This window comes from Aquarana catesbeiana, linkage group LG02 (genome assembly GCF_042186555.1).
Source record: "Aquarana catesbeiana isolate 2022-GZ linkage group LG02, ASM4218655v1, whole genome shotgun sequence".
Lineage (NCBI taxonomy): Eukaryota > Metazoa > Chordata > Amphibia > Anura > Ranidae > Aquarana > Aquarana catesbeiana.
In genome coordinates this window covers 804,300,563-804,316,372 of record NC_133325.1, presented here as the reverse complement: position 1 = coordinate 804,316,372, position 15,810 = coordinate 804,300,563, and the positions used below count along the sequence as shown (strand labels likewise).

General features: G+C 47.5%; 1 protein-coding gene across 1 annotated transcript; it reads left to right on the top strand.

Moving 5' to 3' along the window:
• The first annotated feature begins 1,309 nt into the window (after positions 1–1,309).
• LOC141127794 (uncharacterized) lies at positions 1,310–15,347 on the top strand. The gene is given in 7 exon segments (XM_073614574.1): positions 1,310–1,507; positions 3,885–4,580; positions 4,582–4,819; positions 4,822–5,994; positions 7,673–8,880; positions 14,290–14,399; positions 15,344–15,347. Coding segments are annotated over 7 exon segments (3,627 nt in total).
• Positions 15,348–15,810: the final 463 nt, after the last annotated feature.

Below are 15,810 nucleotides of genomic sequence, written 5' to 3'. Positions count from 1 at the left end.
ATTGTGCATCTTTCGGACGAATCCTCAGTCAGTCAGTAATTTTTGGGTGGGAGTGTCTGGTATGATTGATGTGTGTATGAGACATCACTTTGTGGTGAAGTGACCGTGGTCCTCTTCTAAGTGCGTTTTCTGGCCGGGAGACCGCGCCCAGGCCACTGACCGAGGGAAGCATTGTCTATTGTTCCTACTTGTGTTGAGGATTCAGACCCCTTACTGAATTCTCATCATCTACCCTACCCTCTGTGTCTGTCTTGGTGTCTGTTAGGTTATAAGAATGGGTGGGAAACATAGTGTTGAATCTCCCCTACAAACCATGATCTCCAACTTTAAGAAGGGATTTTCTAAGAACTGTAATTTAAAACTTAGCCCTGAGAAATTGATAACATTGTGTGAGAAAGATTGGCCCCGCTATGGAATGCGGTGGCCCCCACAGGGAACCTTTGACTTAGAGACCATTGACCGGTTATTTGAGAATATTAGGTCAGATTCACAGAAACATGACCAGATCCCGTACATAGACTGTTGGAGAAAAGTTATAGACAGAGATCCGCAGTGGATACAAGCTGCAAAAGAGGAACAGTGCAGAATCATGGTTATGACAAGAGTAGTGCCACTGACAAAACAAACAAAACACATATATTCTCAACCCGAAGAGACAGATCAACCTCCCCCATACGTAGAGGATTGGACCTCAGACAGTGACAGGTCAGAACCATGTCCGAATGCCCCACCCAGTAGACAAGAGGACTTAAGTTGTTGTCCACCTACATCAGATTCAGCAAGTTTGTCAATGACAAATCTCAGTAAATATACTCCTGACCGTAACACTCTGAGTATGAGTAGGACAGAAATAGGGAACTCAGTGGCAGCCAGTGGGCTCCCCAATCAAGTGTCCACTTCCACTCCAAGAAATCCCGATACAAATGGCCGAACTCTTGCCCCGTCCTTCAACATACCTCTGCAAATGCCCCTAAGAGAACAGGCGGTGGGGGGATGCCGGACTCTAGTTTACACCCCATTTACCACAACAGATTTACTGAACTGGAAGACTCATAACCCTGCCTATTCTGAGAAGCCCCAAGCTATGACAGATTTACTCCGGTCAATAATTCAGACCCATAACCCCACTTGGTCTGACTGTCAGCAACTTTTATTGACCCTCTTTAATACTGAGGAGAGACACAGAATTAACCAAGCAGCGCAGAAATATATGGAAGAATTAGGGAAGAATCAATGGGACCCACTGGCTTGGCTTGGGGACCATTATCCACGAACAGATCCCCAGTGGGACCCAAATGATAAAGGGGATATGGATAAACTTCACCTTTACCGGACAGCCATTATAGAGGGGATGAAGTCAGCTGGCAAAGGACCCACTAATCTCTCTAAAACTAGTGAGGTCCTCCAACAACCCAATGAAAGTCCAGGACAGTTCTATGAGCGACTGTGTGAAGCTTTCAGACTGTATACCCCCTTTGACCCAGAGGCAGATGATAACAAGAATTTGGTAAATACAGCATTTGTCAGCCAGTCTACAAGAGATCTAGATCTACTGATTACCAACAATACAGACCTGATAACAGATGTGGAAATACGGGGCAATTTAGGTAACAGCGATCACAGGTCAATTAGTTTCAGTATAAATCACACAAATAGGAGACATGAAGGGAACACAAAGACACTGAATTTCAAAAAGAGCCAACTTCCCTAAACTACAAACCTTGCTAAAAGGCATAAATTGGGATAAAATATTAGGAACAAAGAATACGGAGGAGAGATGGGTTTGCTTTAAGAGCATATTAAATAAGGGCATTAGCCAATGTATCCCATTGGGTAATAAATTTAAAAGAGCGAACAAACATCCTGGATGGCTTAACTCCAATGTAAAAATGCATATAAAAGCAAAGGAGAAGGCCTTCAAAAAATACAAGGTTGAGGGATCATCCACAGCATTCAGAATTTATAAAGAATGCAATAAGAAATGTAAGGGTGCAATTAGGATGGCTAAGATAGAACATGAAAGACACATAGCGGAGGAGAGCAAAAAAAATCTCAAGAAATTCTTTAAGTATGTAAACAGTAAAAAAGGGAGGACAGACCATATTGGCCCCATAAAGAATGAGGAAGGACATCTGGTTACAAAGGATGGGGAGATGGCAAAGGTATTGAATTTATTCTTCTCCTCAGTCTTCACGAGTGAATCGGGGGGCTTCAGTAACCAAAACTGCAGTGTTTATCCTCATGACACAACACAGGAAGCACCTACATGGTTAACAGAGGACGGAATTAAAATTAGACTTGAGAAACTTAACATTAATAAATCACCGGGACCAGATGGCTTGCATCCGAGGGTACTTAGGGAACTCAGTCAGGTGATTGCCAGACCGTTGTTCCTAATTTTTACAGACAGTCTATTGACTGGAATGGTACCAGCTGATTGGAGAAAAGCCAATGTAGCACCAATATTTAAAAAGGGCCCAAAAAACATCCCTGGGAATTACAGACCAGTTAGCCTAACATCAATAGTATGTAAACTCTTGGAGGGGATGATAAGGGACTATATACAAGATTTTAGTAATAAGAATGATATTATTAGCAGTAATCAGCATGGATTCATGAAGAATCGTTCTTGCCAAACCAATCTATTAACCTTCTATGAGGAGGTGAGTTGCCATCTAGATAAAGGAAGGCCCGTAGACGTGGTGTATCTGGATTTTGCAAAAGCATTTGACACAGTTCCCCATAAACGTTTACTGTACAAAATAAGGTGCGTTGGCATGGACCATAGGGTGAGTACATGGATTGAAAACTGGCTACAAGGGCGTGTTCAGAGGGTGGTGATAAATGGGGAGTACTCAGAATGGTCAGGGGTGGGTAGTGGGGTTCCCCAGGGTTCTGTGCTGGGACCAATCCTATTTAATTTGTTCATAAACGACCTGGAGGATGGGATAAACAGTTCAATCTCTGTATTTGCAGATGATACTAAGCTAAGCAGGGCAATAACTTCTCCGCAGGATGTGGAAATCTTGCAAAAAGACCTGAACAAATTAATGGGGTGGGCGACTACATGGCAAATGAGGTTCAATGTAGAAAGATGTAAAATAATGCATTTGGGTGGCAAAAATATGAATGCAATCTACACACTGGGGGGAGAACCTCTGGGGGAATCTAGGATGGAAAAGGACCTGGGGGTCCTAGTGGATGATAGGCTCAGCAATGGCATGCAATGCCAAGCTGCTGCTAATAAAGCAAACAGAATATTGGCATGCATTAAAAGGGGGATCAACTGCAGAGATAAAACGATAATTCTCCCGCTCTACAAGACTCTGGTCCGCCCGCACCTGGAGTATGCTGTCCAGTTCTGGGCACCAGTCCTCAGGAGGGACGTACTGGAAATGGAGCGAGTACAAAGAATGGCAACAAAGCTAATAAAGGGTCTGGAGGATCTTAGTTATGAGGAAAGGTTGCGAGCACTGAACTTATTCTCTCTGGAGAAGAGACGCTTGAGAGGGGATATGATTTCAATTTACAAATACTGTACTGGTGACCCCACAATAGGGATAAAACTTTTTCGCAGAAGAGAGTTTAATAAGACTCGTGGCCACTCATTACAATTAGAAGAAAAGAGGTTTAACCTTAAACTACGTAGAGGGTTCTTTACTGTAAGAGCGGCAAGGATGTGGAATTCCCTTCCACAGGCGGTGGTCTCAGCGGGGAGCATTGATAGCTTCAAGAAACTATTAGATAATCACCTGAATGACCGCAATATACAGGGATATGTAATGTAGTACTGACACATAATCACACACATAGGTTGGACTTGATGGACTTGTGTCTTTTTTCAACCTCACCTACTATGGAACTATGTAACTATGTAACCTCTACTCCCAGTGCAGAAACCCAGAACAGCAGACTATCGTCCTGTTCAAGACCTCAAAGTGGTCAATCAGGCTGTTATGACCATCCACCCAGCGGTCCCGAACCCATACAACTTATTGGGATTAATACCGGGGGAGGCCACCTATTTCACAGTTCTGGACTTAAAAGATGCCTTCTTCTGTCTCAGAGTGGCAGAACAATCCCAGCGCATTTTTGCTTTCCAGTGGGAGGACCCAGAGACTGGGGGTAAGGGACAACTGACATGGACACGTTTACCCCAAGGATTCAAAAACTCCCCTACACTATTTGGGACTGCCCTGACCCAAGACCTAAAATCCTTCAAGTCTGACCCTGAGAATAGAGTCCTTCTTCAGTATGTGGATGACCTATTGATCGCCGCCAAAAATAGAGAAGAGTGCCTTCAAGCCCCTAATGAACTGTTACAATTACTGTGGGAGGCAGGTTATAAGGTGTCCCGGAGAAAGGCGCAGTTATGCCAAGAGACTGTAAAGTACCTGGGATTCAGAGTATCACAAGGACAGAGACAATTGGGAGAAGGCAGGAAAGAGGCTGTTTGTCAGATTCCCACCCCAACTACCAGACGGCAAGTACGTGAATTCCAGGGGGCGGCAGGATTCTGCCGAATCTGGATACCGGACTTTGCCACAAAAGCCAGACCCCTCTATGAATCCACAAAGGGGGAGAAAAGGAACCTTCCAATGGGGAGAACAGCAAAACAGAGCGTTCCAAGACATCAAGGCCTCCCTAATGCAGGCTCCTGCGCTAGGCCTACCAGATAGCCAAAAAGTCTTCTATTTGTATGTCAGTGAAAAACAAGGAATAGCAGTAGGAGTCCTGACACAATACTCTGGGTCTTGGCAGCGCCCTGTAGCATACCTTTCAAAACAACTGGACACTGTAGCTCAGGGATGGTCATCCTGCAGCGGGCTATCGCAGTAACAGCCCTTCTTGTGGCCGAAGCTGATAAGTTGTCATTAGGTCAGGAGACTTATGTCCGAGTCCCACACCAAGTACAGGCATTAATGGATTACAAGGGGAATCACTGGTTTACTAACAGTCGAATGGTTAAATATCAAGCTATGCTGTGTGAAAATCCTCGTATCCACTTAGAGACTGTAAACACTTTAAACCCAGCCACTCTGCTCCCCACCTCACAAGAACCCCTAACTCATGACTGTCTTCAAGTAATGGATGAAGTATATGCCAGTCGACCAGACTTGAAAGACAGCCCCTTAGAAAAATCAGATGCCGAATACTTCACTGACGGGAGCAGCTTTGTGAAAGATGGGGTCCGCTATGCAGGCTACACAGTTGTCACACTGGAGGCGGTGGTAGAGACAGGATCTTTACCACAGGGAACCTCGGCACAGAAAGCAGAACTGATTGCACTAACTAGAGCATTGCAGTTGGCTGCGGGACTAAAACTAAATGTATATGTGGACTCCAAATATGCTTTTCTGACCCTTCATGCACATGGAGCCCTGTATAAGGAGAGAGGACTTATTACATCTGGAGGGGAGAGCATCAAATATGGGACAGAAATACTAGAACTGTTAGAAGCAGTATGGGCCCCCTCTGAAGTCGCAGTGATACACTGCAGAGGCCATCAAAAGGGAGACACCCGAGTGGCGAGAGGAAATAGGAAAGCAGATCAAGCAGCCAGAGATGCAGCATGTCAACAACCTCTACAACAGATAATGGCCCCACTGTTTCCTGTCCCACTTTCTGAATGGGATCCAATTTACACAAAGGCAGAACAGGAATGGATAAAGACGGAACCAGGGGAGTACCAGGAAGACCAGTGGTATCAACTGCAGGACGGGAGAATTGTTGTCCCAGCTGCTGTAGCAACTGAACTAGTGACAGAATTTCACAAGGGGACACACATGGGAAAAACAGCCATTGAGAAAGCCCTAGAGAGACATTTTTATATTCCCCGGCTACCCACATTGGCACAAGCTGCATCCAGCAGATGTGTAGAATGTACCCGCAATAATCCAAGACAGGGACCTATACCAACCCCTGGAGTGCAAGCTATAGGTGCCTCACCGATGGAAGAATTGATGGTTGACTTCACTGTCATGCCCCCTGCAGGTGGATACAAATATTTGTTAGTAGCAGTCTGCACCTATTCAACCTGGGTAGAAGCATGGCCCACGCGGACTGAAACTACTAAAGAAGTGGTTAAATGCCTGACTCAAGAGATAATCCCCAGATACGGAATCCCCTCTGCCATAGGCTCAGACAATGGCCCGGCCTTTGTCCACAAGTGCCTCCAGGAATTAGCAACAGCACTTAAGATTACTTGGAAACTACACACCGCATATAGGCCACAAAGTTCTGGAAAAGTTGAACGGATGAACCGCACACTCAAGTCACAACTGGCCAAGCTCTGTCAGGATACCCAAATGAAATGGACCTTGATGTTGCCCATTGCTTTACTGAGAATTCGGAGTACCCCAACAAAGAGGACGAATCTGTCCCCTTTTGAGGTACTGTATGGTAGGCCCCCACCCATCATTAGAGGGATAAGAGGAGACTTGCATCAGATAGGAGGGGTTGTTAACAGTGAACTGATACAGAAACTTGGGGAAAGTATGCAGGACATAGGGAAATGGGTTCAAGAGAAACTTCCCATAAGCTTGTCGAACCCAGTACACCCCTTCAAACCAGGAGACACAGTGTGGGTAAAGGAGTGGAACTTAACCCCACTAGGGCCAAAATGGAGAGGTCCTTACACTGTTCTGCTATCTACCCCAACAGCCATTAAGGTAGTCGAGGTGACACCCTGGATACATTACTCCAGGGTAAAACGAGCTGCTGACCTCACAGACTCCTGGCACAGTACAGTAGACCCCCAAGATCCTTTGAGACTGAGATTGACCAGAGAAATCAGAAGGAAGAACCCCAGCCCTGTGTTCAGCACACCCCTGGAAGCTGCTGAATTTACGCACGGCAGAAGATAGACAGACTGCATCCCTGCGGCCAACACACTCCTGGAAGCTGCTGGCTCAACGCACGGCGGAAGATAAAGGATATCTACTAAGCTCTGCTCCAACCACAGCCCGGACGCTGGTTGGTCTACGCACAAGCTGAAGCTTGAGGATATTCATCGGTGTAATGTTTACTAAAATCGTTATAATGAGACTGTTGATAGTCATAATAGTGATACTGACCAGGTTAAAAGAGGGAGAGAGTAACTCATGTGACCCTTGTATAAAGACCACCAGAGTAGGATCCGTAACTACCAAGATGTTACTGTGGCACTCCCATTATCAATGCAAGGGCACAGAGACTGGTACCTGCATACATAATGGGACTACCTATTCAATGTGCTCCGTTGAAAATCAGATAACCTGTTATGACCCCACTTATGCACCCTATAAAACCTGGCTAACCGTTCGGAGCTTTAGTTCCACCGGTAAGCTGATAAACCATACACTGATCACTGACCCCAGCACTGCAGCAACCCTGATTTTTGATGTGTGTTCTGCCATCAACCTCAACCACTTCCCAAGGGGAGGGTGTGGAGGATTAGGGTGGGAAAGAGAGTATTTGAGAAATGATAGGTACATCTGTTCAGGGAAACTGGGACCTAGCTGCGCAAATGAGGAATGGAACTTCTGCCCCAACTGGAGGTGTGCTGCTTGGGGAACATGGGGAATGAAAAATCAGGATGCCATTCTACAATCTTTAGCTGGTTCATCCAGCTGCACAGTGGGAAGTTGCACCCCTGTGAATTTCACCATACATAAACCTGTCCGGTTTTTAGCACAATGGGGAAATAAATTTGGAGTTCATATTTATGGTAAAGGATCAGACCCCGGTACAGTTGTATATGTCTCATTGGAGACTGAACATACAAAGAGTGCTAATCATCAGCTATTTCATTCCCTATATGAAGAGCTAGCCACTGGTATGGAAATACCCCCTAGCACAAAGAACCTGTTCATTGAACTGGCAGAAAGTGTGGCTGACAATTTACAAGTAACAGATTGCTATGTGTGTGGAGGAACTAACATGGGAGATCAATGGCCTTGGGAAGCCAGGGAAAAAGATTATGATGTGCCATTCAGTGCCACCTCTGAGCAGCCCCCTGAACGAATAAGGTCAGAATGGCACCTGAAAACATCAATAATTGGGAAATATTGTATAGCCAGGTCGGGTCCCCAGTATAGAACACATGTAGGAGAAATGGCCTGTTTAGGACAACAGTTTTATAACAACACTTCGAAAAGTACATCCTGGTGGAGTGATACAAACGTACCGGTGCCTGACCCACACCCCTTTACCAATTTCACTCATCTAAAAGGGCTATGGGAAAATCTCACCAAAGAATCTAACTGGAAGGCCCCAGAAAACTTGTACTGGATTTGTGGGAATAAAGCCTATTCAGAGCTCCCCCAAGACTGGTCAGGAGCCTGTGTCTTAGGCACATTAAAACCCTCATTTTTCCTTCTTCCACTGGGGAATAGGGAAGAACTGGGAGTCCCTGTGTACATAGGTTCAATGAGGAAGCGGAGGTCATCTAGTCTGAAGATAGGAAACTGGAAAGATAATGAGTGGCCCCCAGAACGTATCGTCCAGTATTATGGTCCAGCTACATGGGCCGAAGATGGTAGTTACGGTTATAGAACACCAATTTATATGCTTAATCGAATTATAAGGTTACAGGCTGTATTAGAAATAATTACTAACGAAACTGCTGCTGCCTTAAATTTGCTTGCTAAACAAGGAACTAATTTACGTGCTCACGTGTATCAGAATAGACTTGCCTTAGACTATCTGTTAGCTACTGAGGGTGGTGTCTGTGGAAAATTTAATCTGAGTAATTGTTGCTTAGAAGTGGACAACACAGGAAAAGTAGTTGAGGAAATCACTGGTAGAATGAAAAAGTTAGCTCATGTGCCAGTCCAGACATGGGATGGTCTCAATGCTGGTAGCTGGTTCGGAGATTGGGGTTTCCCCAGTGTATATGAGGTAAAGGCTATATTGGGGATCGTTGTAGTAATACTCGTAGCATGTCTGCTGCTGCCCTGTCTGATTCCCCTTGGGACTAGAATGATCCAGAGTTTCATCGAGGCCACTGTTGAAAGAAAGGCTGCGACCCATATTATGGCTATGTGGAAATACCAGCCACTAACCCCCCCCCCCCCCCCCGGGACTAAATAAAAATCTCAGTCACATTGGGCTCTGATCCATTAGAAAGCAGAACTGTATGTTATTTAATGATGCTTAATCTCGCTCATATTAATCGCTATGATTATGATCAAAGGGGGGAATGAAGTGGGAACGGGGATCAGGTTATATGGCCATGGTTATGTGTGTAGTAAGGCTGATTTAGAATTTCAGCTAAGAAGCCATTCCTATATACTATGTTAAGAACATTTGTGATATCTGTAAATCTGACAGGCTGTGGTTAAGACACTGAATTCACCCATTCCCCCCTTAGCATAGCCATCTGTGCTCAGCACACTTTCCTGTGTCCAGAATATGTCAAGCTGATTAACAGGATAGATAAGGAAACCGCAAGAGCAAGGCTTGCAAAAGAATTCGCTTTGCTAAACTGCTTTGCATCAATAAGAGTAGGTTGACTGTTTTAAAAGATTAGAATGTCTTGTAACGGAAATGTATTGTGTGTTCGCTTGTGACGTAATATGATGAAAATTATATGTACACTGTATTCACTGTATCTGACACTCTTGGCATGTAGACATGAGTCGGGTCAGGAGCGTCCATTCTTTCTGGCCAGAAGAGTGGAATAAATCTCGCATACCAGAGTTCTTTGTCCAATAATGTCATTACCGATATACTACCTAATACTTGCTACTTTAGTGGCAGAGTCATACCAAATGTTGTTAGTGGACCTCCAGACAGTACAAGACTTCCCTAGGCTGGTTAATAAACGTAGAGAAGTCATCCTTAATTCCGGCCCAGAAAGTGACATATCTGGGATACGACTTTTGCTCGGTAGACCAAAAAAGTTTTTCTTCCACAGGAGAAGATTACAAAAATGATCCAAACTATGTCAGCGTTACAGACCAACCAGTAGGTCTCACTGAGACAGGTTTTGAGAGCGGTGGGTCTGATGACCTCATGATTTCCCGCAGTACCATGGGCAACATTTCATCAACGTCCATTACAACTGTTTCTATTAAGGAACTGGGATAGAGACGCAAAGTCCCTGGAATCAAGGGTCTGGATACCCAGCAGGGTAAAGAGAAGCTTGTGGTGGTGGAGGACAAACCTGCACCTAACAAGAGGTCTCCCATGGTCCATTCCTATATCCCAAAGGATCACTACGGATGCGAGTTCCTGGGGATGGGGGGCCCACCTCAGCAACGCAGTGGCACAAGGAAAGTGGTCCTCGAGGGAAGCAAGGGCTTCATCCAATCAGAGAGAGCTGCTAGCAGTTCAGAGAGCCTTGCAGTCATTTCAGACGGAAATCAAGGGTCACAATCTCCAAATTCTATCCGACAATATCGCGACAGTCGCGTACCTCAACAAACAGGGAGGCACGAGGAGCCAGATACTTCAATCTATTGCACAGGAGATTTTATCATGGGCAGAAGGGAATTTAGCTTCAATTACAGCAGTGCACCTGAAGGGGACACAAAATTGTCTGGTAGATTATCTCAGCCGCCACCGAATAGATCGAGACAACTGGTCTCTTCATCCCAAAGTCTTTTGCGGATCTCACCAACAGATGGGGATGTCCCGAAACTGATCTGTTCGCAAATCAGAACAACCGCAAGACAGACAGAGAGGCCTGGAGCAAAGTGAAACGATCGGTGCAGGGCCGGCATGACAGTGCTGGGGATGGCACAGTTATTATGGGATTAAAGATTCTGGCCCCTTTAAGGATAAGGGAGGGGCTGAGGGAGCAGTGAGGGGAAGTAGAGCAGGAGGGGGGAAGTGATGTCATTCGAAGAGCGGCGGTGGAAGAAGATTCATCACAGCTCCTCACCGCTCTTCAAATCAGGCGTTTTTATCCCCTTCTAAGTTGATTAGTGTCCAGGATGGCAGCGATGGAAGGATTTCTGGATGATCTGAGAGCGGCGGTTGCCGCTCACGGCGCGGACTGGCTGCAGCAGCAGCTTACACAGATAGCTGGGGAGAGAACAGCGGCGAGCGGGGGGGGCGCCCCACCTCGTGCTCGGTGGTCCCGGCCTCCTGAGAGGTACAGCCCAGCTTCAGGCCCAAGTGAGTCCCGGGGGAGGGGAGGACCGGAGGACAACAGGGATCCCCAGAGTATGGTTAGTGATCGGCCCCCTGTGACCAGAGCAGGGGAAGCAAGGGGAGCCAGTCGCAGAGGCAGAGGGACAAGTGCCAGGACGCCCAGCAGACCACGTGGCTCTTCCCCCCAGCGCGTCGCAGGTGCATGACATTGAGGGATGGAGCAGCAGGGATGGAGAGGAGGAATGACACCAGAGAGAGGGGATCAGCCTGCCAGGAGACAGCACAGATGGCTGGGTCGGCTAGCAACACTCGGCAGCATAGGAGTGGGTCAGCGAGGAATGCAGGGTCGGGCTCCAGTGCAGCCAGCAGCCAGGTGTTAAGTACCCCACCACACGGAAGACGCAGAGGTTCAGCTAGGGGGGCATCTAACGGGTCTGGCGGTACTTCTGAAAGAGAAGGCCGTCCTCAGCACCGCAGACCCTCGGCACCCAGAGCAGTCGCGCCTGGGGTGCAACAGGCGATCGTCAGGAATGAACCCAGTGATGACCGATCAGAAGGGGAAGTGTCCGGGTCGGATGGAGGAGAAGACAAATGACTTCCTGCGGCGGTGGTTCCAGGAGTGGCGGCTGTTGGGCCCAGTCCAGGGCAGCCCGGTGAGTCAGATTCTTCGAATTCTTTTACATCTTTATTACATGCCTTATTGGGTCAAGGAAAACAGGGGGGACTACAGCATACAGGGGGGGAAACAGGGTCGGGGGTAACTGGGCCTACCTTAGCTACACCGACAGTGGGGGTACCCGGGTCTGGGAACGCGGGATTAAGGGAGCTGTTAGTCGGGCTGAAGGAGCTAGTGACACGGGTTGAGGCAGGGACGAGTGGTAGTCCCGCGAGAGCATGGACGGCACCTACCCTTCCGCAGACAGGGGGGACACGCAGGTCACAGGCGTTCTATCTGTGACACCGTCAGCCCGACAGTAGTGGCCACGACTTCGGGGGATCAAGGTAAGACGGGCGAAAAAAGGCCGGATTCAGTTAGGTTGGCAGATGCGGCTAGGAGCGAAGTGTACGTGTGTTTTGAGGGACCTTTGGGAGTCCATTTAAAGACGGAGATAAAGGAAAAGATATGGAAGGGCGAATACGTGGAAATTTTCACGTTATTGCCGTTGGAAAAATTTAACCTGGATAGGTTAAAACCAGTGGAATGCAAGAAGGAGGATGAGGAAAAGCGGAGATATCGCTTAATTCCACATACATTTGCTAATTGGCTGCAGGCGTTTGCCATTTTAGCAAGTGTGGTAGGTGAAAAGGCACCAGAGAATTGCTCTGCGTTATTTGTTTATTTGGAAGCTATTAGCGAAGCCCACAGGACGTATGGCGGCATGGCTTGGCTACGGTATGATGAACAATTTCGTCAGCGGATGGCGGTAAGACCAACTCTGCGCTGGGACCATAAAGACATAAGCCTATGGATGAGGTTGATGACGGCGGCGAGGGCCCTGAATCGTTTTTTTCAGGCAGGGGTCGGAGGTTCCGCAGCTCAAGGACAACCGGCAGAAAAAAGATGGGGTTACTGCTGGCAGTTCAACGAGGGCACCTGCAGATTTGGATGCAATTGTCACTTTAAACACATGTGCTGCGGCTGCGGGGGATCTCATGCGCTGTCCAAATGTTTTAAAAAAGGAAAAGGTCGGGTTGGAGATGCTTCGGGTAAGAGGGAGGACCCCGGTGCGGGTGGAAAGGATGCTTCCTTTCCTCAATAGATATCCCGATCGTACAGCGGCTGCTGTATTAGAAGCTGGATTTACGAGCGGTTTTCGGATTCCGTGTTCTTTGGCAACAACACCGCCAGAGGCTCAGAATCTGAAGTCGGCAATGCAACATCCAGCGATAGTGGCCGAGAAATTGGGGAAGGAGGTAGCTTTGGGCCGCATGGCGGGCCCGTTCAAAGATTTGCCACTGCCGGATTTAGTGGTCTCCCCTTTGGGAGTGGTTCCCAAAAAGGAGCCCAATAAGTATAGGCTCATACACCACCTCTCTTTTCCAAAAGGGGGGTCGGTCAATGATGCCATTGCTCCAGAAGAGTGTGCGGTGACGTCCTTCGACGCGGCGGTGGCGTGGGTACGGAAGTATGGGCAGGGTGCCCTAATGGCTAAGTTTGATATAGAATCGGCTTTCCGGTTATTGCCGGTGCACCCGGACAGTTTTTGGTTACTAGGCTGTAATTGAGAAGGGGCCTACTATGTGGATAGATGCCTACCCATGGGATGCTCTATATCTTGCGCCCTTTTTGAGACATTCAGCTCCTTCCTGGAATGGGCAGTTAGGGATGTCGCGGGGATCAACTCAATCATCCATTATTTGGATGATTTTTTATGTGTTGGCCCAGCGGGCTCCAAAATTTGTGCGGTTCTGTTGGGTACACTGCAACACCTGGCGGAGCGTTTTGGGGTTCCCTTAGCTCCTGAAAAAATGGAAGGTCCGACGGTGACTATAAGGTTTTTGGGCATTGAGATAGACTCAACTAAGATGGAGTGCAGGCTTCCGACGGACAAGCTGATGCAGTTGCAGGAGGAAGTACGTGGGACCAGAGGGCTTAGAAAAATACAGCTGAGAAAACTTCAATCTCTACTGGGAAAGCTGAACTTTGCTTGCCGAATCATGCCGATGGGCAGAGTTTTTTGCAGGCGTTTGGCGGTTGCTACAGCTGGGATCAGGGCGCCAACACATTTTGTCAGTCTTACTCGGGAACATAGAGAAGATTTGCATGTATGGCAGGTTTTCTTAGAGTCCTTCAATGGAAGGGCTCTTTGGATGTTGGGTCCCGTTAGCAACTGTGACCTGGAACTATTCACCGATGCGGCCGGTTCCACAGGGTTTGGGGCTTTCTGCAAAGGTCATTGGTGCGCGGCCAGATGGCTGGAGGCATGGCAAGAGGCAGGGTTTTTGAAGAACCTTGTTTTATTGGAACTGTTCCCTATTGTGGTGGCTATGGAACTGTGGGGAGAATCCTTCAGGAACCTAAAAGTACGCTTCAATTGTGACAATTTGGGAGTGGTCCAAGTGGTTAACCGGCTGACGGCGGCATCGGTGCCAGTGGTCAGGTTGTTAAGACACTTGGTGCTTCGCTGTTTGCAAGTGAACGCATTTATTTATGCTGTACACTTACCTGGGGTTGACAACACTTTGGCTGACGCTTTGTCTTGTTTTCAGTGGGACAGGTTCCGGACGTGGGCGCCAGAGGCGGAACAACAAGGGACTGCCTGTCTCACCTGGATGTGGAACATTGCTTTGGAATTGCAGCAAAGTGGATTCGGCAATCCGTGAGTATGGCTACGTGGAATGCCTACTCTAAGGTATGGAGAGCCTGGTTTACTTGTTTAAACGAGCTGGGTATAGCCGCAGATGATCCGAAAGTCGGACATGCAGTGCTGTATTTCATCGTTCAGGGTTTTGAAAAGGGTATCTCGGCGGCTGCCATAGACCGCGAGTTGGCAGGTTTGGCCTTTCTTTTCAAATGGCAAGGGCTATGTGATTACACCAAGGAGTTTTGGGTAAGACAGGCTGTCAAAGGGTATAGGAAGTCACACAAAAGCAGGGATGGGAGGCGACCGGTATCGTTTGACATGTTGAGAAGGATGTTTAGTTGTTTGGAAATGGTATATATATTCGTTTACGAACACAAGTTCTTTCGGGCAGCTTTTGCTTTGGCATTTTTTGGGGCACTGCGCATCAGCGAGTTGGTCAGCCCATCTAAGACAATACCAGGGGGTCTCATGGTGGGAGATATGGAGTTGGGGCATGAGTCGATTAGAGTGTGGATCAGAAGGTCTAAGGCTGATCAGGCTGGCAAAGGCAGGTACTTGGAGGTTGGCAGGATTGATGAGGTAAGTATCTGCCCGGTGACTGTCGTACAATCCTTTTTGGAGATTAGATCAGAGTTTGAAGGGCCCTTGTTAATACATGAGGATGGTGGGTTCTTATCAAAATTCCAGTTTATAGCGGTTTTAAAAAAATGCGTGGTCAGGGTGGGGTGCGACCCGCGACAATTTTCTTCCCATTCCTTCAGGATTGGGGCGGCCACAGAGGCGGCTAGGGCAGGTTTGAGCCAAGACGTCACTCGACGTATTGGACGGTGGGATTCGGATAGATTTAAATTGTACGTCCGACCACAGTTGTTGTAAGTATAGTTGGTTAAGTTAAAGGGCATGTTGGTGGATACTGTATGTTCATGGGAGTTTTTTTGTATTGTTCTTCTTGTTTACAGGTAATGAAGTGGGCCTGGTATGGATACTCGGCCACTCGTACGTTTTTTGGGGGGCAAAGAGAGCCGACGTTCGGCCCAACGGCAGACAGTTAAGGATCCCCAGGCAAGAAGCACTCGTCAGGTGGATTGGGGTCCCGGGTATGAGATGGAATAGGGTGTTGGGGGAGGTACATAGATTTGCCAGGTTGGATAGAGCCCCCGATGTATTGCTTCTGCATGTAGGTGGGAATGACATGGGAGCCAGATCCATGAGGGACCTTATTAGACATAAAATGCGATTTTTTACGTTTAAAAGCGGCATACCCTAATATGGTCTTTGTCTGGTCTGACATGGTGGGCAGGTTGTCATGGCGTTGGGCATGGTCAGCAAAGAAGGTGAACAGAGCAAGGATCAAAGTGAATAAAGAAGTGAGCAGATTCTTTGTGAAGATCGGGGGCTTAGCCATCAGGCATAGAGAGCTAGAGGT